A 22103-nucleotide genomic window follows, 5' to 3' on the forward strand; every position below is an offset into this window, starting at 1 on the left:
AAGAGGAAAGGGTCGACCTTAATATACGCAATAGAAACGGCATGGCGCTCGTCCACCTAGCCGTCAGTAACGATTGGGGTATTTTGAGCCGACTAATACGAGAAATACCAAGAGTAGACCTCAACTGCGAAGATTCGAGGGGAATGTCTCCACTCTTAATAGCCGCCTACTGGGGTAAAGAATCCACAACCAGAGATATTATCGAGTCGAGGAGAGCCAGGTTGAGGGTGAAGGATTCAGAGGGAAGAACGCCGCTTCAACATTGTATCAGGCAAGATTGGCGAGACCTGACCAAGATGTGTTTGGATGATGACGAAGTTGGTGCCAACGAAATAGACCGGGATGGAAACTCCATTCTCCATTTACTCACTTTGATGGGCTGGGCCGATGTTGTGAAATATCTACTCGAACGAAAGTCGGTCAATGTCAATGCCGAAAATAAAGATGGTCAAACGGCTTTACACCTGGCCGCGAAATATCGTGAGACCGAGATTGCGCGCCTTCTGATCGTGCACCAAGCCATTCTAGATGTCAAGGATAAGGATGGGCGAACAGCACTGCAACGAGCAGCCGAATTTGGATCAAGGCCGGCGCTCATAGAGCTTGTTGAAAGTGGATCTGACCTCGCCCTAGTTGACAAGGAAAAAGGGACAATCCTCCATTGGGCAGCAACATGGAGCTGGGAAGACATTGTAGCGATGCTGCTTCAGAGGATGAAATCAGATGTGAAGGCCAAAAATGGTCATGGGAGAACCGCGCTTCATATAGCAGCCGAGTGCGGTAACAGGAACATCGTCCGGCTCCTCGTGGCGAGAGGATTCGATCTTGCGGATAGGGATAACCAGGGAAACAATGCCTTGCATTGGGCGGCAAAGGGCCAGAACCCCGAGATAGTTTTGGACCTGCTAGAGTCCAAGCCGAACCTCGTCAACGATAGATGCATCGCCCGGCAGTCGCCATTGCATCTCGCCACGACGTGGGGGAACATAGGGGTGGTGCAAGCGCTACTGCGGAAAGGCGCTCACGTGCAGGCCACCGATGACTTTGGCATGACACCTTTACACTGCGCTGCCAAGCAGGGTGATATCCAGATTGTCGAGATGATCCTGCAAGACCAAAGAGTCGATGTCAACGTGGAGGACTATCTAGGCAGGACCCCCCTGTATATCGCTTGCGAGTGGCACAACAAGAAGGTCATTGACATGCTCTTGAGAACCCCGAGAGTCTCCAAGAGGGGGTTGAAGGACTGGCACCTGAGCCCCCCAGCGCCATCAGCGCTCGAAGCTAGAAGTCCCAGCGACCCAAATTGGGCGCTGATAATACCCAGATACGACCCACTCCGCTACCACTATTCCCCCCTTTAATGCCACGTTCCTAGGCCCTGTCGGTGTGTAGAAAAAAGTGGGCGATGGTTACGGTCGGGTTGGTGTGTCTTTCACAGCTCCAATTGGGACCTGATCCAGGCACTATCTCTAGCTTTGTGGTGGGGGTTTGTGCATAAACCGATCCAAGATTAAATCTAACACCTATCGCTCTTTTTTTTCCATACCATGTAACTTGTGGATCTACGCGTTGTATCATACGGAGGAATAATAAAGCTTTACGCCCCAAAAAGTATTGCCAACCCGGCCGCTTACCGATCATGCATCATCACTCGGCTACTTGACTACCAGTTAAGTATCATACCAGTAGCTGGAAACTACGGTGGGTGGTGTGCGTATCTCTCATATGAGGACGCGTAAGCGGTGAAAGTTTTCACCTTTATTTCCCTTTCTTCTTTTCTTTTCTTTCTTTCTCAAGAAGCCAACTCCACTCCACACCTTTTGTACAATGCTCTCCTCACTTCTCTTCTATCTATTGTTCACACACACGATACAAGGTTCCCTCATCACCACCAGAGCCAACTCTATCCACTGCGTAAAACCCGCCTTTCAGTCATTACCGTTGCAACTGCTACCGGTTTTATCTTGTCCATCTCCCCCAAATTTCCAACAATGAACCCACGTGCCAGGTATGATAGGATAGCAGTAGAGGCGCAAGACGCAGCTCCGTAATCGCCATTACCGACAAGGGGCACATAGCGATACCCTCTCCCTCGAGACTACCCACCTCCTTAATCGCCTGACTGGTCCAAAGACGTGATATCATAGCATCTTTCTCGAACCGGCACTGCCGCCCGGGTCGTAAGGTATCATACACCGACGTTGATGAGGGCACCGGGTTCCGACCGGATTGGTTGGGTATGATAATATGATAATATCATACAGCGATGGTTCTTCCATACCAATGATACTTACGACAATTCTGCGAATCACTTATGTCCCTTGTCTTCATCCGTCCCGACGCCATCCCCCACCTTTGCTTGCTCCCTTCTCCTACGATACTCACTTACTCACCCCTTCCGCTTCTCGGTTGTTCGGCATTACAAGTGCGAAGGATCCTTTCTGAACCTTGTGCTATATTATTTTATTATACATCATGCTAAGTAAGGCTGTTGCTTCGTCGCGATGCTTCCTCCGTTTTTTTGTTGCTTTTTCTTTAAAACAAAAGGGGGTGCAGGGGTTATATATGCTGGAGGAAATATAGTACCATTCCTGTCGTCCCGAAATTCACGTCTTGATCGAGATCTTTTTTTTATACATCATACTTTTTATTTAGGTTCCGGAGGTTTTCAAGAACTATGATACGATATCAGACTTGTGAAATTCAAATTGTTTGAAACGATATATATAATATATATATATATATAAATGAGGCTTGAAGCCGGGTCGGAATATATATGATAGAACTCGGGAATCTGTTCCTCGCATGGAACCATGAACCCTGGTTGGAATGGAACGCTTTTTCACAGTTTAATATTTCATAGGTTTGTAGTTGGTATTGTAAATATTGTACAAGTATCATACGATGCTCACTGTGTTATTGTTGTCGAGATGGCAAGGTACCAGGTGGCAAGTTTTTTGTGTGAGGAGCTCGGGCGTACGGTGCAGTATCATACTGCATTATGCCGTGCCGTGCCGTTGCTATTGTCCTTCGGGGAGGGTGGGAGTGAGGTTTCAAATGGTAACTCAATAGTTGTCGCGTTCACGGCGAATGTATGATACCGTATGTGCAGCAATGTACAGCACTGTACTGTACTTGTTGGTGCGCACTTGGTGCACATTACGCATTCATTGTATGTATGTATGGTATGCGATGGCTCGCTAGTGCACTGCACTGCGCATTTTCATCACTTCTCCCCCATGTTCTGTTCTGTCAATGAATCACAAAAATCACTCGCACAAAATATTTCACAATTTCCTCCCCAAAAAAAAGGTCCAATTTCTATCATACCGCAGGACCTTTTTTTCTCCTCCTCTCCTCCTCATTCTTCTCCCCCTACTATACTCCTCCTGCACAACCTAGACTAAATAAGTAGATAAAGAAGGGAAGAAAGAAAGAAAAGACAAAAGAAATGTTCTGTCATATACTCATTACCAGCTTTATGCAAATTCACACACCCCCACCGCAATTCCTACACTTGCTGCCCATAAAATATCCAAACAGAAAGCAAACGAAAAGGAGAGAACGATAAGCAATATTACGCCACCTACAGATGGCACCGTGATACTAACCACGGCGTACACGCGACATGACAAAATAAATTTGAAGAACAAATGAAACTAGTAAGTTGTCAGGTAAAGTTAAGCAACGATGGAGCAAACTTTTTTCATGATGATGCGGAAAGCAAGAATGAAAGGAAGGAAAGATTGAATAACCTAGTTATGATAGATCAACAATAATAAAAAACGTTGAAAAATTGAAATTGAGATTCATACGAAGGGGGGGGGGTGGGGGTATAAGGAAATGAAATGAATACGTTGCGAAAGATGGTAAAAACAGCAAACGGCAAAAAACAAGAGGCGCGAAATGGGGGAAAAACGGGAAAACAAATGCCATGTATCCTTATCAAACTATCCCAGCGGTGAGAAAACACGAAATCAGGGTGTAAAACGGTAAAAAAAAAAAAAACCGGAGAAAAACAGAAAAACATCCAAATGAGGCAAAATGACCAGATAATAAGACCCCAACCCAACAATAAATCAGAACAAAAAAGCACGATAAAATGAGAAACCGAATGTCCAACCGTGATCCCCAATAATTTATCTCAGACATCTATACAGCGTCGCCATCCTAATCACATTCTCCCCAGGGTATCAAATTCGGAAAATATTATTTTAACAATGAAAGAAGCCAAACGCTCAATTCAAACCGCAAGCCCGGGCCCCGTAGTAGGTATAGGCAATGACAACGGCGGCGGGGACGTCGGCGACGTAGGTGAATTCCCTGGTGACTCCACCCCCTGGGGATCTCGACCTACATAGTCCTCATTCGTGGGCATCCCCCTCGCACCTCCACTTCCCCAAGAAGGTGGACTCGGCAGCCGCCGGGGTTGAGGAGCAGGCATGTAACTCGGCCAGCCCAACTCATCCCCAAAGTAGTCGTTCGCCGTCGAGTACCGCTCCAGTGGTGGTCTCACAAACGGCGGCGGCGGTGGTGGTGGGGGTAGGCTTGCGGGTGATAGGCCGATTACGGATTCGATGTTGTTTGGTACGTACGATTCCTCCCCGCTGGCTTCACTGGGTGCTGCCTCGATTACTTGCGGTGCGTCTTCGAATGAGTCGCGGGATATTGGGCGATTGCTATTGCTGGCGTTGGATTGGGTGTCTTCGTCCACTATTGGACGACGGCTGCCTGTCATGTGGTTACTGAGTTCTTGCGGAAGGAATGGGGTGTAGGTGCTATTGGAATTTCGTGATAGCTGTTTCGTTTCATACACAATCACTCCGTCAGATGTGGGGCTTCGAAAACGCGCTAGTTAGGGGGAGTTTGACGGGTCTGACCTTTCCATTGAGGAGCGGTCCGTTCGTTCCATCGACACCGCCATTTCCGCCCACCCCTGACATGCTTTGTCCGCCATCCTCCCGAGGCGCCTCATCATAAGGCCGTCCGAGTCCCATTGGGTAGCCGTTTGGAAAATAGCCCCCCCCACCCAGGGCTGCAAAAGAACCGCTTCCTCCCTCATAATGTGGCATCTCGCCGATATAGCGGCGAGAAGGTTGGTCACGCTCAGGGAATAATGAAATCAAATCTTTAGCGGACGGACGGCCCTGAGGCCGCTCGGATAGGCAGGCTTCAACGATGTCTCTAAAGTAGTCCGGCACATCACCGGGGGCTTCACCCATGCCTAATGGCCTTTTAACAGCCTCTGGCTCATCCATTTCGTGCGCGATTCCCCAAAGCACCATGCCAAGTTGGAAAATGTCAGATTTGACTCCAATGTACATCCCAATCCTCTGGAGTCCATCAATCATGGCAGTAACTTCTGGGGGTTCCCAGCCAACCGGACACCCCCGGCGGTTGATGTCAATGATTTTCGCATCACCGTTTTCATCAATTACGATATTGGACAACGTGAAATCCCCCTGAACATAGCCGGCTTCGTGTACCTCCGAAAGGCCAGAGACAATCTGCTTCGCCCACTTCTCTCGAGTCTCCCAAGAAAGCCTTCCACGCTCATGGTATATAATGTCGATGAGAGCTCCCTTGGAAGCGAAACTAATGAGGAGCCCCTTGACCTTTTTTCGATCCTCATCCACCACACACCCACCAAAACGGATGACATTTTCGGAGTCAGCCAGCGCATATAGCGCATTGATCTCGTACAGAAACTCATCAACCGTATCGGGCCCCGGGATTTCCTTCTTGATAAACACATCCCCATTGACTTTGACTTTGTAGACAAACCCGGAGAGATGCGAGTCGAATTCCAGCTCGGATTCCCTGTACTTGGGGCATCTCAGGTGCGCGATGGCAACGACGGGCGGGTATGGGATGATTTCATGCAGGTCCTCAGTGACATGGACATGGAGTCTCCCATCACTCGTTTGTAGCTTGAGGTTTGTGATAGTATCGTAGAATTGGATATCGCTCAACGAGTCCCTGATAGCGTCATATATTCTCGCGCTCTTGTCCCGTTGGTATTTCAGCGTCGCCAATTCCCTCTCTAACGTACCCTCCTCCGCGTCCCGGTAATCGCAAGATACTGTAAGCCTACGTCGGAGAGTCGGCGTCTCAGCATAAGTCACGAAAAACTTTTCCCGGTCCGATTGATCGCGGAAGTGCATGCTCAGGTTAAGGATCCATTTCCAATCCAGCTCATCATCAACAGGTGACCTCACCACATCACCGTCCACATCGTCATCCGTCGCGGATAACCCACCGACAGAGTCCGTGGGAGCCGGCGGCGCCGGAGGCAGAATCGATAGTTCAGGCCGTGGTGCGAACATGTGGCCATCACTCCGGAAAGGGTCCCGCTGTTCTTCCCCCTCCCCCCTTTCCTCCCCCTCCCTCACCGGGGCTTCCTCTGGGGCAGCTACGGGTTGGACCGGGGCAATTTGCAGACTCCCTAGAGAATGTGATCCAAAGTTTGGTCCATTTAACATGCCCCTACGTTCCGTGGGCGAGAGCTCTGCAGGTTTCAGGCGAGGTCTCATCTCAGACTGCTGCCTGGCAATAGTTGGTGGCCTGGGTGGGTCAATAACATTTCCATTACTCGTGGAGTTCCCGTTGTTTTTTGGTGTTGTTGGCCTCTTGCCTGAAGTATTCCCACGGTCACGGAAAGACCAACTCAGCAGCCTCTTTCGCCATTTGGACCAAACCCTATCGGTCGGCCTGTCAGGAGGAGTAGATAGAGCCATGCCCATGCAGCGGAGGTTCATCTAACTGTAACCGGGGGAAATCCTTTCTAGACGAGTCATAAAAGATGCAATTGATCAGCTAACCTTATTCCCCTATAATTGTGGTATATCCGTGACTGTGCTGCTGCCGCTACTGATGCTGCTACTAACTGCTTCCTTCCGGGCGATGCTGTTCCTGCAAGTTTTTCCTCCACTGTGCTTTGTCCTCCTTTTTTTATTTTTTATTATTCTTTGTCAACCCCAATCCAGTCGCCCTTTTTTTGCGGCCGATGCGGAGAAGGAGGATCAAGGGTTCCCCGAAAAGGTGAATAGGTGAGTGGGTAATGGATGACACGGATTCGATGTACGGATGGGAAGGTTATTGCGAGAGTGACGGATTATCGGTACTGTAGGTCCGGTGCGTTTCAGACGAAAAACTGATGAAGGATGGGGAAAGAAAGGTAGCGCGCCACAGATACCCCTGCAGATTCCTTGAAGGGATGTTCGCCAGGGCGGAAACAGAGGTGCAAGCGCCGCCGATGCCCCGGGTCAGACAAATATGAGGACAGGACGTGACTGTGTGGGGGGGGGGGGAAAAAAAGGAAGATGTCTGTGTGCGCGCGTAAATAAAAGTGTGACGTGTAAAATGAATAATAATGATAATAAAATAACAAAATAAAACATGAAAAACGGTGGAGTAGGAGTAATTGTTAGCATGGCTGCAGGATAGCGTTCAGCATCCAGTAGTCTATCCAAGAGTAGTAGTAGCAGTAAGAGCATCGGCGGGGGCAGCCAGCAAAGGAGCGACAGCACCAGCAGCAGAGTAGCAGCAGCATCAGCAGAAGCAGGAGCACGGTTTTACGGAATCCGTTAGGGAAGCTTGCAGGAACGGGATTGGAATTGTGAGCATCGGGAAGGGGAAGAGCCATACTTTTTTGGTACACTCTCTCTACGCTCGGGAGAGTGGGCGGAGGGACTATAAAGTTGGTTGTGCCCGTCAGTTCAGTTCGAAGGGTATGGAGAAATCACAATCGGTCTCCCTGTCTCGCCTCACAAGAACTAGAGAGGAGAAGATGAAGACGGAGAGTGTCTGGACGGAGCAGAGGACAAACGGGCATATGTGGAATGTATGTGATATCCGCAATGGAGGGGGTCCTTTTTTCTTTTTTTTTCTTTTTTATCTCCCTTCTTTGCTTGGTCTGATGGGAAAGGGGAAGAGTAGTAGGATGGAGGAGAATTCAGTACTGTAGTAGCAGTGGTGGTAGTTGTGCGGCAGTAGTGAACAGTAGCAGTAGTAGTTTAGTTGTTGTCGTAGAGTGGAAAAGATACAGCGCGTTGGTTAGACTAACCAAGGCAGGAGCGAGGCAGGGAAACGGCTGGCATCATCAATCAAGAGTGAGATAGATCAGAAGAGAGCGGAGCGGAGTGAACGAAAAGCAATCGCGACAATGGAGAAAGAGCCTCAAATCAGCCAATGCAAACCCAGCACACACAGCGGCACACACAGCGGTGCTGTGAATGGATGACAGCAGCAGCAGCAGCAGCAGCAAGCGTGGGAGCAGAAGTGTCAGTGGGCCTTGCGAACAGTCGAAACAATATATATGGAAGGAGATGGAAATGACAATCCGGTAAAATGGGGAATAGATAGATAGGAAGAGAAAAGTGTTAGAAAGGGAATAGGCAGGGGAAAAGACTCGAATCAGTAAAACAGCGAGGAAAAGGTGAAAAGAGGAAAAAATAAAATGAAAAAAATGAAAAAAATGAAATGAAAAAAACCAAATAAACAAGACGAAACGAAGGACCAGAGGGAAGGAAAGTTGGATGGAAAGGGCGCTAACTCAGAGGGAAAAGGATGTAGTAGTAGTAGTACCGGTAAGTGGTACAGTGGTGGTAGCAGCTACCGTGGTAAAAAAGTAAGTAGTAAGCAGAGAGAGAGAGAGCACAAGGAAAAAGGTTCAAATTGAAATATGGAAAAAACGAGAGTGAAAGTGTGTGAGAGTTATCTATGAAATACAGTACAGTACAAGGAAAGAAGGGGGAAGAGAAGAAGAAGTAAAAGGTTAGGTTATTGCGCAGTGAATGTGGGTGACGAGGAGGGGAAAGAAAAAAAGCAGGTTGGAAAGGGAAAAATGAAAATAATAATAATAATAATAATAATATAGGCCAATTTCTTTTTTGAGTCCATATACCATTGTAAATTTGTGTGATGGCGGGTACGGTAGCAAAGTACAAGTACTCGTACTGACCAAACCCTCGAGGATATGCGTTTTTCAACATCTATCATCCAAATGCCCAGCGCTTCACATTCTTTTCCCTTCCCACAATCCGCTCCCTTCACCAATCCCACGAGAGATTTGTTCCATTCTCTGAAACTTGCTCTTTGTAGCCCTTCTGCTACGTCTACGGGAGAATGGGACGAAGGTGGAAAAACTCTTCTAGCAGATATCTACTCGAGTACTTCACTCCGTGACAAGGAATTCGCAGCGTCCGCCGGCGGCCTTGTTCCTGCAAGTGGGAAGAGGAGCGGAAAAGCAAAAAACGTGTGCACAAAAAAAAAAAAAAAAAAAGGAGCACACTTGTACTCGAGTAACCTACTCGTACATGCCCCATCCTTACTCAAGTGGTGATGGGAAAAGAAGGAAAAGGAAAAAGAAAAAGCCAGCTAAAATAAAGCCCGCGTTACGCACCCTTCCCCATCGCCAGGTTGAAGCATCCAATTACCGTGTTTTTCCCCTGCAAAGTGAGCTGGCACAGCCAGTATCCCTACCGAACCAGACGGTCACCTCCAGTAGAGGTATACGTAGGTGTTCGAATATGGCGTGGGATAGGGTGGGAGTGTGAAATGGGCGGGCGAGTGAGAAGGATGAGGTGGGCTGGGGGAAAGTACCGATATTGCCGTATTGTCTGGTTTCTGGGGGGGTGGTTGGTGCCCCTAGAAGGAAGCGGTAGATAGAATTGGTGGAGGGGAGGAGAGGAGGAGGGTGGGAATACTCGAGTAGAATAGAATGGGTCAGACAGGATCACCAGTGGTCGGCTTTAAAAACACAATGTAACGGTCAATCCCCAAAGCGGGTGAATAAGAGTAGAGTCGTGATGCAGGCCTCTCTCTCTCTCTCTCTCTCTTTTTGTGGGTATCATATCTTTTCGGCCTTCCTTTGTGACTACAGTAGGGTTTATGGTAGCTTATGGAGGGGAGAGGAATGAGTGGCTGGAACCGGTGAAATGGCGAAACCTTTCAATTCCCATTCCGGGTTTTCAGGTTCAATCTTGTTGTTTTCCCTTGCAATATTTTTTCATCTTATCCCGTCGTCCGCTTGGCTGTAAAAGCTGGTGGGGTAGGTGCGGGTTAGACTATCATATGTGCCAGGTGCGTTACTGTAGGTGTACCGGTAGTCCATGAGAGAAACTGCACATCTTCTCTTCAAGGTACGAGTACTACTGTGCGGTTACCCCTTCCCCAACCTCCATCCATCCGTGATACCACCACTCCTTCTCCTCCTCCGACAGGATTCTGCCTCGCTCGCCCACCAAATTAAATTACCGTTTTCCTCCATCAACCGACATCCATCATAACAAAACCCTCCCCCATCATCAGCATCATCATCCTCAGTGTAAATGTTTATTCCTTTCCCCTACAAGCATGGGGGGCGCGCGAGCAGGTACTGTACACCCACACTCTGGTAGCGAGGTGCTGCCTGACTGCCATGCCCCATCGTTTTCAGCCTGCTGCCTGCGGTGCTGCGGTGTTTGCAACCCAGTCGTTCCAGTCCATCAATCAATCAACCAATCAACCAATCCCTCCACCACTTTATGGTGTGGGAGCAAATTAATGATGTTTTTCTTTTCCTTTTTTTTCTCCTCAAAAAATATCCTTCCAGAAAAGACGAAAGTGCATGCACCAACGGGTCGAAATTGTTCTTTTTCCCTTTTTTCCCTTTTCTTTTCTTTTTCTTTTTCTCTTTTCTTTTTTCATCACCCCACCATGCCATGCATGCCATAACAGACCAATCCTCACCCTTCGCTGGCATGCCCAGCGCCAATCAAAACTACCACCACCATCGCCAAGGGGGGAAAAAGAAACAGCGGTGAACAATGAAATTCATGAGTTGGTCAATACAGGCAGACACAAGTCAATTGTCCTCCCCCATCGAAGGTAGAGAGAAAAAGAAAGGGGGAGGAGGCGATTGTCCGCATGGCGGCGACGTAGACGCGCTAAGTAAGTGGCATAGCCTACCTGCCCGTCCAGATACAGCAACCACAAACAGCTCAGAGGATGATGATGATGATGATGACGATGATGGAAATGTACGGTAGGGTACGGGTACACAGTAATGGAGTACAATAAAGGGATTCTAGTAAGCACTGCTGACGACACAATACGGCGAGAGTCACAAAATAGCGGTACTATAGCGCTGGGGGGTGCACTGTACTCGAGTATCATACTCGAGTAACGCAAGGAACCAACAACGCCCTAGCCTTACAGATGACATGATCATAAGGTATCAGCAACTGTGCCCCCCCGCCCTCCCGCTCATCCATCATCACTCACCTATGAATCATGAATCATGAATCATGTTCCAAGTCACCTGCTCGCCGTTGGAACCCCATTCACACCCATAAAAATATCATACCGGTATCTCTATCGAAACAATCAATATGTTTTTCCCCGTTCTTTAACCGGCGTCTCCCCCCCCCCGAGCACTTGGTATCGGCAGATTACCGGTAACTTAAGGCCCCCCTCCTGCCGCCGGACATATGTATGATAGTAGGATACCCACCTCTCCTCACCTATTACCGCATCTCAAAGCCTTTTTTCTTCTTCTTCTTTTCTTCTCAAACAAAGTGAAAAAAATGAAAGAAAGAAAAGAAGAAGAAAAAGCAAAAACAAAATTTCTCCCTGTTTTTTCTTTCCTTCAAAATTTACTGAGATCGAGTTTAAAGCGGCTACCGCAGGTCCTTATCGCCAGCCTATCGTAAGCGAAAACAGGGCGTGCGAAACGGAACATGCGATCGGGGAGGGGTAAAGGGTACGGTAGGTAGGTAGGGTAGGGTAGGGTAACGAGCAATTAACATGGGGTGGGTGGACGTTAACGAGCGCGGTCTGTCTCGGGTGTGGGTGTCGAAGCGTTTTTAAAAAGGGTTGCTATTGCATTATCATATGATACCACTTCCCCCCCCCCCCCCGGATACCAAGTAAATGGTCCAAATCTCCGTGGTAGACTACTACAGTACTGTACTATGCAATAGCGCTTCATTTTAAGGGCACTTCAACACTTGATGTACGATACTCGAGATGCTCGAGTACAGTAGGGCAACAGGAAGGAAGGACGGGGAGAGTATCTTGGTTCTGCTAGATAGATGGGTTTGATCTACGAATTCTGCTTTAGCTCCGGATGATGATCCGGAAGGAGGGAAGGAAGGAAGAAAGGAAGGAAGGAAAGAAGGAGGGGGCTGGCAGGGGAAGGAAGGGGGAGGGGGGGGTTGGTTGGTGGTGGGGGATCGGCGGAAGGTGCAGGTTATCGAGGTTGGTGTTTAAGGCGGATGGGGGATGTGAGGCTGGGATAAGGCTGTAGCACGGTGTTGGAGTGTGTTTTTCCCTTCCCTTGGGACGGTGAGAGTCTACGTACCGTAGGATACTCGTAGCGCTTGTACTGTAGAGCACGCAGCCCGAGAAAATTACCGGTACTACGATACTTGTACCACTCATTCATTTCATTTTTACATTTACCCACAAGCACACACAGCATGCCAAATACCCAACCCAGCAGCCGCAATGACGGTGTTGACTTCTCCCGCTATTAAACCCGCATCGGTATCATACCGTGCTGGTATCATATGTACTAGTACTCCCAACTGTGCCCACTGTAGAGTACTCGTACGTACCGCCAAAAGAACTCGAACAAGAAGGGGTGAATTATTACCTTCCCCAACAAGGCCAGACCCTACCCTACATACGTATGATATCTATATTATTAATTAATTCCCAACAGGTCCCTACGGTTATGATACGGTTAGGATTCGAAAAAAAGTGTTGGTGAGAATGTGAGACATCTGACTAAGCAATTTCACTCGAAACAACCCATACTCGAGTACTCGTACTTAGGGGGGGAGGGGGGGGGGCATTGTGCGAAGCAGGGAACCGGTAACGTACGATACTTGTATGATGATAAAAGTGCGTTTTATCATACAACCCAAGGTATGATGGCGTCGGCATTGGGGCGCCTCTATTCCATCTAAGAGAATTTCCTTAGGTTCTCGCTTCTGAAATGTTCATCGACCCAAGTAAGGAGCGAGAAGTGAGATTGGGGCTTGACACTTTTTTATTAGATATGGGAAATGGTGGTTTTTTTTTGGCAACCAACCATCTGTTTTCAGCCTCGATTGGACCAATCTTTCCTTGCTAGAGTTGATCCGTTTTGTGTATGAGGAAAGTTGGCATGGTTCTGAAGCCTGCTCTACTCGTACTCGTATGATAGTGTTTTCAGTTATTCTTTGAGGGGTGCACTTGAAGTCGGCTACTTTTTGGTTTGCAGTAGGCTTACGCTGCCAATTTTTGTCACCAGTAACCCATCCAAAACGAGGGCCATTATATCTGCTTGCCTTGTCTTCTCCTTCCATCCTCTTCTTCCCCCCCCCCCGCTCTCACAAGTACCGTACTGTAAATCCCAACGTCCCCACCGCCATCACAAAGGAACATTTAGATTTACAATACCTCCTCCTCCTCCGGCGACGACCGAGGGAAAAGTAACGACATGATCCAGATGACAACGCCGTTACCGTTGCTGTCCTGCTTCGTACCACCACCTAGCCCTCCACACACAGCCCCCACCCACCGCAACACGGCCAGCGAACAACCCGACGTGTTCTCCTCTCCTCCCCTCCCCCATCGACTAATTTTACCGCAAAACCGTACAACTCATCGCAACGCGGGGGCGATGTACGAGTACTGTACGATACCAACAGGATGGCACACGGTGCCTTTCTTGGCGCGGATCTGCTAGGGTGGGGAAGGGAGGGAGAGGGTAACTTGATGGATGGATGGATGGATGGGGCGGGGGAGGTGGGGTAGGGGATGAGATGATGTACCAATATCGGTTTACTCGACAACTGGGAAGTATCTATCTCTCTGGGAAGGGATGAGGAGCGGATGAGTGGACCCGTTTATGACAATTGTTTGTTTCGAGACGGTAACTTCAAAGTTCTCACATGTTTTCATCCAAAAACAATTATCATACCAGCCAGTATGGCATGCTATTTAATATCCTAAAGTTGAAGTATCGGTATGATAGAATCCAGCGCCAAGCATCACCACTCTCCCCACACGCAAAAACTATTTACTATGATACTATACACATCAACCAGTGCTCTGTAAATATGGGCCGTTTTCAGTTGGAAAAAAAAAAGCCTTACAGGTATGATATGTTATTACAAGTACATGCAACTGCTCAACCATTTTTGGCGCCAGCCTCGTATGATATACCCGTACGGTTCCTTTTCCTTTCAGCCCTGCCTGCCCACTCAGCGGTCCAAGAAACCGTTTTCGGCGACAGCTCCCGTTTCGGCATGTGTCCATTGACAATTTGGCTCAAGTCACTCTCCCCCCACCCCCGAAACACTACGGGATCAATTAATCAAAAGTATGATGGGCTTTCGCGATTGAATCGTGTGAGCGTTGATATAATAACTAACGGCCACCCTAGCTTTATACGGAGCTCTACGGGATGCTACAAAGCAATGTAACTTTTATATAATAATAATAATATTATTATTATAATATTATATATCATAGAAGATCATACAAATCAGATTTTACCAAAAACGACTACGAGTAGGAAGGGAAGGGAAGGGAAGGGAGGGGAAGGGGACAAATCCACCGCACCCAAGATGCCAAACCAATCAACCAACCGACCCGGACATTCGACAAAACCAAGGCCGCCGTCTCATAGCAAGGCATTTCAACAAACAACGAACCAACGAATGCCAAAATGCCACCACCGCAATCCCCCCCCCATCCATCTTAGATTCCCCGCACGGCGGCCTCTTGTCTTCCTGACCGGAATGGATGTCGCAGGATTGGGGCACAGCATGTATATGGACTTCTCAAAACCTCACTATGCGGCCAAGGCTCGCGTTAGGTGGGTGGTATAAGTTGGTGGCCAATCCGAGCACGGCAATCATTGGGCTCCCTTCTGGGAAAATGGGGTACAATACGAGTAGGGTACTCGTACCCGAGGCGTTGCCATGGTGTCAATTGAGGGATGGCGGAGCTGGAGAAAGGATCTCGTAGTGGTATGCATACCAGTATTTGTTGGTACCGGATCAACCCGTTTGGGGGTGTATGTGGTGCCGTGCTGCTCATACCGGGAACTTTCTGTGGGTGCAATGCAAAAAGGAGGATAATGTCAGACACCATCGCCTAGCCTTGCATACCCATTACCGCTATGCTGCGTTGTACTTTTACGAGTACAGTACTCGTAGGGTATCATACCCGTACTCGAGTAAAGTACCCTATGTACTGTACAGTACTACCGTAGCACTGTACTCGAGTACCCTACACTTCACTCACTCATTCAAGACAACCTATCCGAGAACCTTATTCAGGGAAAAAAAGGGAAAAAGAAAAAAATATGAGAGGAGTTAAAAATGCTATGAATGCTATCTACCATGAATCTGCAAATGCCTTCTGTATGCTGGAAAGGAACCCCCTTCTATCCTGACATTGTAATATGGCCCTTTTGATGGATTGCTTTTTGTTTCCCCCGTCCCGCAGTTTACTTTTCGCCGACCCCGCAAGAGCAGTTACTGTGGAAAGGAAGTCAAGAGGAAAATGTACAAGCTCTAAAAAGCAAAAGTCAAAATATAACTGCAACCCCCCCCCCCCAATACTCGCACATACTAAAAACCTCGCTCCGTTATACAGTGGAGAGCGATAAGTCAGCGCCGATCTAATCATTGTCGTGCTCATCGCTGGCCTCCGTGTCTGGGTTTTCACCCTTCAGTTGTTCCTGCCATAGATTTCCGGCTCTTTCTTTGTCAAGGTCTTTGAAGACGATATCAAACACATCACCGTACCAACTGGCGGACAGACCTTCTAAACCTTCCTTGATGTTCTACACGTATTTTTGTTAGCCCCTCATTCACCACTCAGCCGCAAAAGCTAGTAGCAAGGCTAGGTAGGTAATAGGCGATTCTTACCTCAGGGAGCTCTAGCCAGTCCGACGTGTTATCCACCGGAAATATAATCGTCTTCGCCCCGGATCTGCGCGCCGCCACAGCCTTCTCGCGAAGTCCACCTATTCGCAGTACCTTACCAGTCACGGTAAGTTCCCCGGTCATCGCAATCGTAGGATCAATCTTGTGATCTAGGGCTAGGGACATTAAAGATGTAGCCATTGTTATTCCAGCGGAGGGCCCTGCATCAACCAGTCATCGTCAACTTCGGTTAAAATGGGAAAGACATCGGTCTACCCCGGGTAAGGGAGAAAAATAAACGACGAAAAACGCATTCACGGATTTTTGGAAACTCACCATCTTTCGGCACAGCTCCCTCTGGGCAGTGGAGATGGACTCTAGCCTTGTCGAAGAAATGATTCTGTGGGAACTTCTGGGACATCATGCTCTTTGCAAATGCATAGGCCACTAACGTTGATTCCTTCATCACGTCCTTCAGATTACCAGTTCTCTCCAAGGCTGGGCGAGAAGAGGGTGTCAAAGCTGTTTCCAATATGGATTCAACGTAGAGAGCTGCACCACCCATTTGCGTCCACGCAAGTCCCATGACAACACCTGGAGGTGTGATGTCGTACAGCCTGTCAGAAATAAAGACCGGAGGTCCAACATAATCCTTTAGATTATTTCTATCAATTGTGACGTGTACCCATTCTGGAACTGCTAACGGCGCTTGTGGCTGTTCGCAAGTTTCCTTTTCCACGTCCGCGGCCTTTCCCTCTTCCTCTTTGCTAACTTGCCCTGTTCTCTTCTCGGGTTCCCCCAAAACTGCTTTGCTCTCTTGCGTCATTGCTTTCTCTTCCGGCAGGGCTGCTTCTCCCAGATCTCGCACGATCTTCAGGGCAGATTTCCTGAAAACTTTCTCAATCTGTTCTCATTCGTTAGTTTGTTTAGCTTTTTTTTAAATTCTTTTTGGCGAGAAGCAGTGTTGAACATTGCACGTGGAAATCATCTGCGCTTTGTAGCGAAATCACCTGCCTACCTGTTTTTTTAGATTGCGCACCCCACTCTCTCGGCAGTACGATTTTATCAATTCTTCAATCGCATCCTTCTGCAACACCACATCGACGTTCTTCAACCCACTCGTTTCCCTAGCTTGGGGCGCTAGGTACTTGTCCGCAATTGCCATTTTTTCATCAGCTACATAGCCCGATAACTCAATCATCTCCATTCGATCTAACAACGGCCTGGGAATTGTATCCGTCATGTTCGCTGTGCAGACAAACAGTACCTTCGAAAGATCGACCGGAACATCCATGTAATGATCTAGGAAAGAGGAGTTTTGCTCCGGGTCTAGAAGCTCCAGCAATGCGGATGCTGGATCTCCTTGATGATGCCCATGGCCAATCTTGTCCACTGCGCACAAAGTAAATTAATAAGGAAGCTCTGGATGACTCCGTATAAATGCGCTTGGGGTGTTTCGTCTACCTTCATCAATGAGAATTAAGGGGTTCTCGGTTTCACACTTCTTCAAAGCTTGGATAATGCGACCCGGCAAGGCGCCAATATATGTTCGACGATGGCCTTTGATCTCGGCGACATCAGTGAGACCACCAACGCTGAATCGGTAGAATTGCCGATTCAAGGCTCTGGCGATGGATTTCCCGATTGATGTTTTACCAACACCTATTCTCACGTTGTTAGCCCTAGCAAGGCACGGGGGAAGGTGAATATTTTGTTGCCGTGGATAGAGATACCTGGTGGTCCAACAAAGCAGATAATCTTCCCCTCAACGCTGCCTCTTAATTTCCCAACCGCAATGAACTCCAAGATTCTGTCTTTAACGTCTTCAAGCCCGTAATGGTCTTCATCTAGTACAGTCATCGCATGCTTGATGTTGTAGTTCTCGTTAGATCTCTGGCCCCAGGGGATCTGTGTAAGCCAATCCAAGTAGTTTCTAGTAACGTTGAATTCGGATGCCGCAGTCTCGAGATGAGCTAACTTATTAAGTTCCTAAACGGGCAAATGTCAGGGATGCATGCTCAAACGGATTAGAGTAGCGAGTGATCGGCACCTCTTCGAACACTTTTTTAACGGCCTCTGGCATAGCCAGCATTTCCGCCTTTTCCTTGAATTTCTCAATAAGCCTATCCTTCCCATCACTCTCAATGCCAAGTTCTCGCCGGATGCCTTTCATCTGCTCCACGAGCCAGTATTCTCTTTGCCGTTTCTGGATCTTAGCCTCCACATCCTTAGAGATCTTGCTCTGGAGCTGTGCGTTCATGAGCTCCTTCTTGAGAACCACAAGTGACTTCTGCAGCCTCTCCTCTACGCCTAGGGTTTCCAAAACCTCTTGCAATTCCTTGACCTCGCCGGCGGATACTGCCGCAGCGAAATCTGCTAGTTTTGCAGGCTCGTCAATGACGTTACCGGAGGACTGTGACATTGAAAAGGTGGAAATCTGATCCCTAAAGAGGGGGTTAAGGTTTGCAACTTCCTTGAAAACATTAACAATCTCGGATGTGACAGCCCTGATTACCGGGCTCTTTTTGTCGTAGCTCTCTTCGACCAGATTCTCAACATCAACAATACTAACATTATGCTTCTTTAGGAATGAGGTAGCGTATGGATTTGGGGCTAGTTGTTTCTTCTCAACCTCCTCTTCGAAGCTTGCGACCACATCCCCCTTGTCCTCTTGTTCATTGCTCTCGTCCTCAATCTCCTCGATTGGCTTGGGCCCTTCGATCTTGGGTTCGGATTTATCCTGAGGTATAAGGTTCGAGATCTTAATTCGTCGATGGGGGTACAAGACAGCTGTTAAACTGCCATCTTCGCCGTGGATTGGGAAAGCACTAGTGATCTGGGCAAAAACACCAACTTCGTGGACCTCGTCTGTGCTCTGAATCGTGTCCCGATCCACATTCTCATCCTTGAACAAGAAAGCCCCAATATAGGGCTGTCCCCTCTTCATCATTTCCTGAATAGCTGCAGCAACGGCCGGGTCCCTAATAGTTACAGCCTTGTAGAACCCCGGAAATAGAGGCCGTTTCGCAATAGGCAGAGCCATGACTTGAGGGTAGATATCCGGAACTGTAGGTTTCGAAAGAGCTCTATCAGAGGCTCCTCTTCTCCGTCCACCGCCACTGCCGGAGGAGCCACTATCGTTGCCTCCATTTCCACGCCCACTAGTGCCACCCGATTCACCCTTCGGTATCTCACCCAACAAGGGAGCACTATCTCCGGACCTCGCATTGCCATTATCCACTTTGACATTGTTGTGCTCATCCTTCTTCTCCTTCCTCTTGGTCCCCTCCTCAACCTCCTCAATCTCCGTATTCCCATTGTTCTTCGGCGGCGGCTTCCCCTTTAGCCGTAGAGCAGAAACAGATAGTCTCCGATGATACCCGAACCTCAATGCCTGCGCTGTGTCCGTGGTGGTGACGGTAGTAGTAGTAGTGGAAGGGAAAGAGCTAGTTCGTCCCAAAGCCAATGAAGTCGAAGACCATCCGGTGCGAATCCGCGTCAAATTCCCAGGGGAGGAAGAGAAATGACATCTCGCCCTGGGTAACTGTAGTAATCCACTCGTGCGCACCTGTACCCTCCTTTCTGAAATTCTCAGCGCCGTCTTCCAAGGTAAGTTCCGGCCGTACGCCATCTTGCAAAAAGAAGAAAAAGAGAAGAAAAAAAAACGGTATTGAATGCAATTCGATTCGTACACGAAGGAAGGAGAATGGAAACGTTGGAAATGTGGCGAAATTAGATGGTTTATCTTTAATCCCGAAGATTTCGCCGGTGGAAAGGAAGCGTATAGTGGGGTGGAAGGTTATCGAGACGACAAGCAGGCACCGTAGGAGAGGGTAGAAGAGTTGTCGTGGTAGTGGAGGCGAAGAGGAGAAGGGCGGAGGTGGTGAATGGATAAATGGATAGAAACGAAGAAGAAAAGAAAAAAAAGGATGTTGAGGCGAAAGTTGTGTTAGAACTTTTGCTTCCTACTTATGTATCGCTTCGCTCGTGCATCGAGATGCGATAGCCCTCCCACCGACGCAACCAGCCTGCAGCCCAGCAGACGGGATGAGGGTAAAGTGTCTTCGCTACCCGCGCGTAATACTCAGCACTAAGTCACAGCTAGGGGATTTGTCATCCACTAGCGGTGCAGGGCCCTGAAATGGTTCAGGTATGATACCTTAACTCCGGTGGCTTTATAGGGGACGGTATCTTTATAGGGCTACATCTAATGCCTAGTGTTTTAGAGACTTCCGGTTCGGGGTATGGTTATTCTGAAGATTGTCAAGGAGATTGTGGATTTGAGCAGTCAGATAGTCTATTGTTGAGACATGTGAAGTTTCATTTTGTTCCTCCTAATTGTACTAGTACTTGTGTTTTGTTACCGTGCTTTCTTACTGGATTGGTGGTATGAGATATGAGGGCCTGTCGAAATTGGACTACGTTGATTTGTTTATATATCAAAGTCCATTTTACGATGGCGGGTAGGTTTCCGTAATGTGCGAAACTTAGATAGAGTTTCAGCAGGAAACGTGGGTACAATGTTGTGTAGAAATTTTCACCAGCACTATCCGCAAATAGTGGTACACAAGACCTCAGAAGAATCGTGGCATTACATTCAGACAGGTTACACGCCCAGTAGCAATTGGGAATTTTGCATGCTTAGACTACTCTGAGAGCCTTCTCGCATCCGCTTAAAGCTTACTTATGTTAGTACTAGCACCAAGTTTACTCGTCCATTATCATACTCAAAACAGCCCTTCGTCCCTCGTTAACCCTGGCAAGAGAGATGGTCTCGCCAAAGTCACCCTCCTTATTGGGCCTTCCACATATCGAAGGTGAGCTCGTTATCGGGCATAACAGCGCTGGCAAATATGGCGTGGAACAACCTTAGCCCGGTAGGATTGCTACCGGTATTTCAGAAAGTCTTCAGGACGGCGTGAGCGTCCATGTTCCGGGTGCCCAGCCCGTGGGGGATAACACCCCTGTAGCTGATCCTTTTGCCGATTGTTGGATCGGCGTGGGGGGGTTGTAGCCGTCATTTGGTCTGAAGTTTTGCACCTGGGGGGTGTTTCACTTTCCGGATGAGATGGGGGTATCACATAAGCCTACCTGTAGAGCAGGGCAAGTTCGGGGCTCGTAGGCTGAACAAAGGTCAGTCTTCTTCTGGCGGTGGAAGTTTTTGTCTTGGGGCCTATTAAAAAATTAACACTCGTGCCCTCGTCGAAAAAATACCGAAGGATAGCCTTACCCCCTGCCCAACTGTGGACGGAGAGCTAACAAACTTTGTGTGATATCATATGATATATCATATAAGCCTCCTCAGTAGCAACGGGTCGGTAGCCTTACCAACGGGCAAATTTTCAGTCTCCATAAGGTAGGAGTCTCTCCCCGCCTTGTCCTTATCACACACCCACCCTGGGCACCCCCCCCCTAGCTATGATAAAACTCCATGCAGAACTCGTAGGAGTCGGCTCTGACACGGTTGATTGGCACTGCCCGTCAATAGCCCGTACTGTATCGAGTTTCGGGATGCCAGGAATGAATTTGGCGCCGGAAGTCATCAAGGCGATGGGGGGCATGTAGTCGATCACATCTTGGTCGTCGCGCTTGGAGCTCGATCGGGTATAGTTTATTTAATAAGTATATTCCGAGGTTCTTTACTCGTAGAGTATGATAGGAGATTGATTTCCTCACGGAGCAGTTCTCTGAGATTTCAGAGAAGAGGGGTCGTGGCTTTCGAGGGAGCTCGACCGGAAGCTATGGTAGTCGTTGACTGGCCACAACGCGGGTTCCGGGGCTCCAAATTAGACTAACGGGTGTTTCCCCGGATTTCCCGTGAGAAGAAGCTAAGGGTTAGGGTTAGCATAAAGAAAACATATAAAGCCCTGTTTGGTGCGCCGGAACAATGCCATTTTTCTGACTCTTATCATATGGTATTTCTGTTGCAGGTGGGATATTTTAATTTTAACATGCACTTTTCTGGCTATAGTTATGGCTCGATATACAGGCGCCCTATCGGGTCTCTGTTTTGATCATAATGGGCACGATGGCAGCTGCTCTCTGGGTATTGATTTTTATATAATAATAATAATATTATATGATATCCTCTTAGACCAAAGGGGCACGAGTTTTAGCAAGAACTAGGTTTTGGGGAAAGATGGCATTTTTTATATGGTGGCGTGCCAAACAGGGCCTAAATACTGTACGATA

The 22103-nt window shown here is 48.2% G+C and overlaps 2 protein-coding genes; both read right to left on the reverse strand.

Annotated features, from left to right (window-relative positions):
* Positions 1 to 3279: 3279 nt before the first annotated feature.
* Positions 3280 to 6329, reverse strand: GSTUM_00001424001 (uncharacterized protein; the record flags this gene model as incomplete). XM_002835637.2 has 2 exons in its annotated part: positions 3280 to 4801; positions 4884 to 6329. 2 exons carry the CDS (start codon positions 6327 to 6329, stop codon positions 4247 to 4249), a joined length of 2001 nt encoding a protein of 666 aa, XP_002835683.1. The 3' UTR covers positions 3280 to 4246.
* A 9013-nt stretch (positions 6330 to 15342) lies between these two features.
* GSTUM_00001426001 (uncharacterized protein) lies at positions 15343 to 21653 on the reverse strand. XM_002835638.2 has 9 exons: positions 21176 to 21653; positions 18695 to 21034; positions 17962 to 18556; positions 17645 to 17900; positions 17376 to 17573; positions 16930 to 17303; positions 16248 to 16815; positions 15915 to 16132; positions 15343 to 15829 (listed from the first exon to the last, which is right to left on the reverse strand). Exons 2-9 carry the CDS (start codon positions 19540 to 19542, stop codon positions 15665 to 15667), a joined length of 3222 nt encoding a protein of 1073 aa, XP_002835684.1. The 5' UTR covers positions 19543 to 21034; positions 21176 to 21653; the 3' UTR covers positions 15343 to 15664.
* Between the last annotated feature and the right edge of the window lie 450 nt (positions 21654 to 22103).

This window comes from Tuber melanosporum (assembly GCF_000151645.1).
Source record: "Tuber melanosporum whole genome shotgun sequence assembly, scaffold_112, strain Mel28".
Lineage (NCBI taxonomy): Eukaryota > Fungi > Ascomycota > Pezizomycetes > Pezizales > Tuberaceae > Tuber > Tuber melanosporum.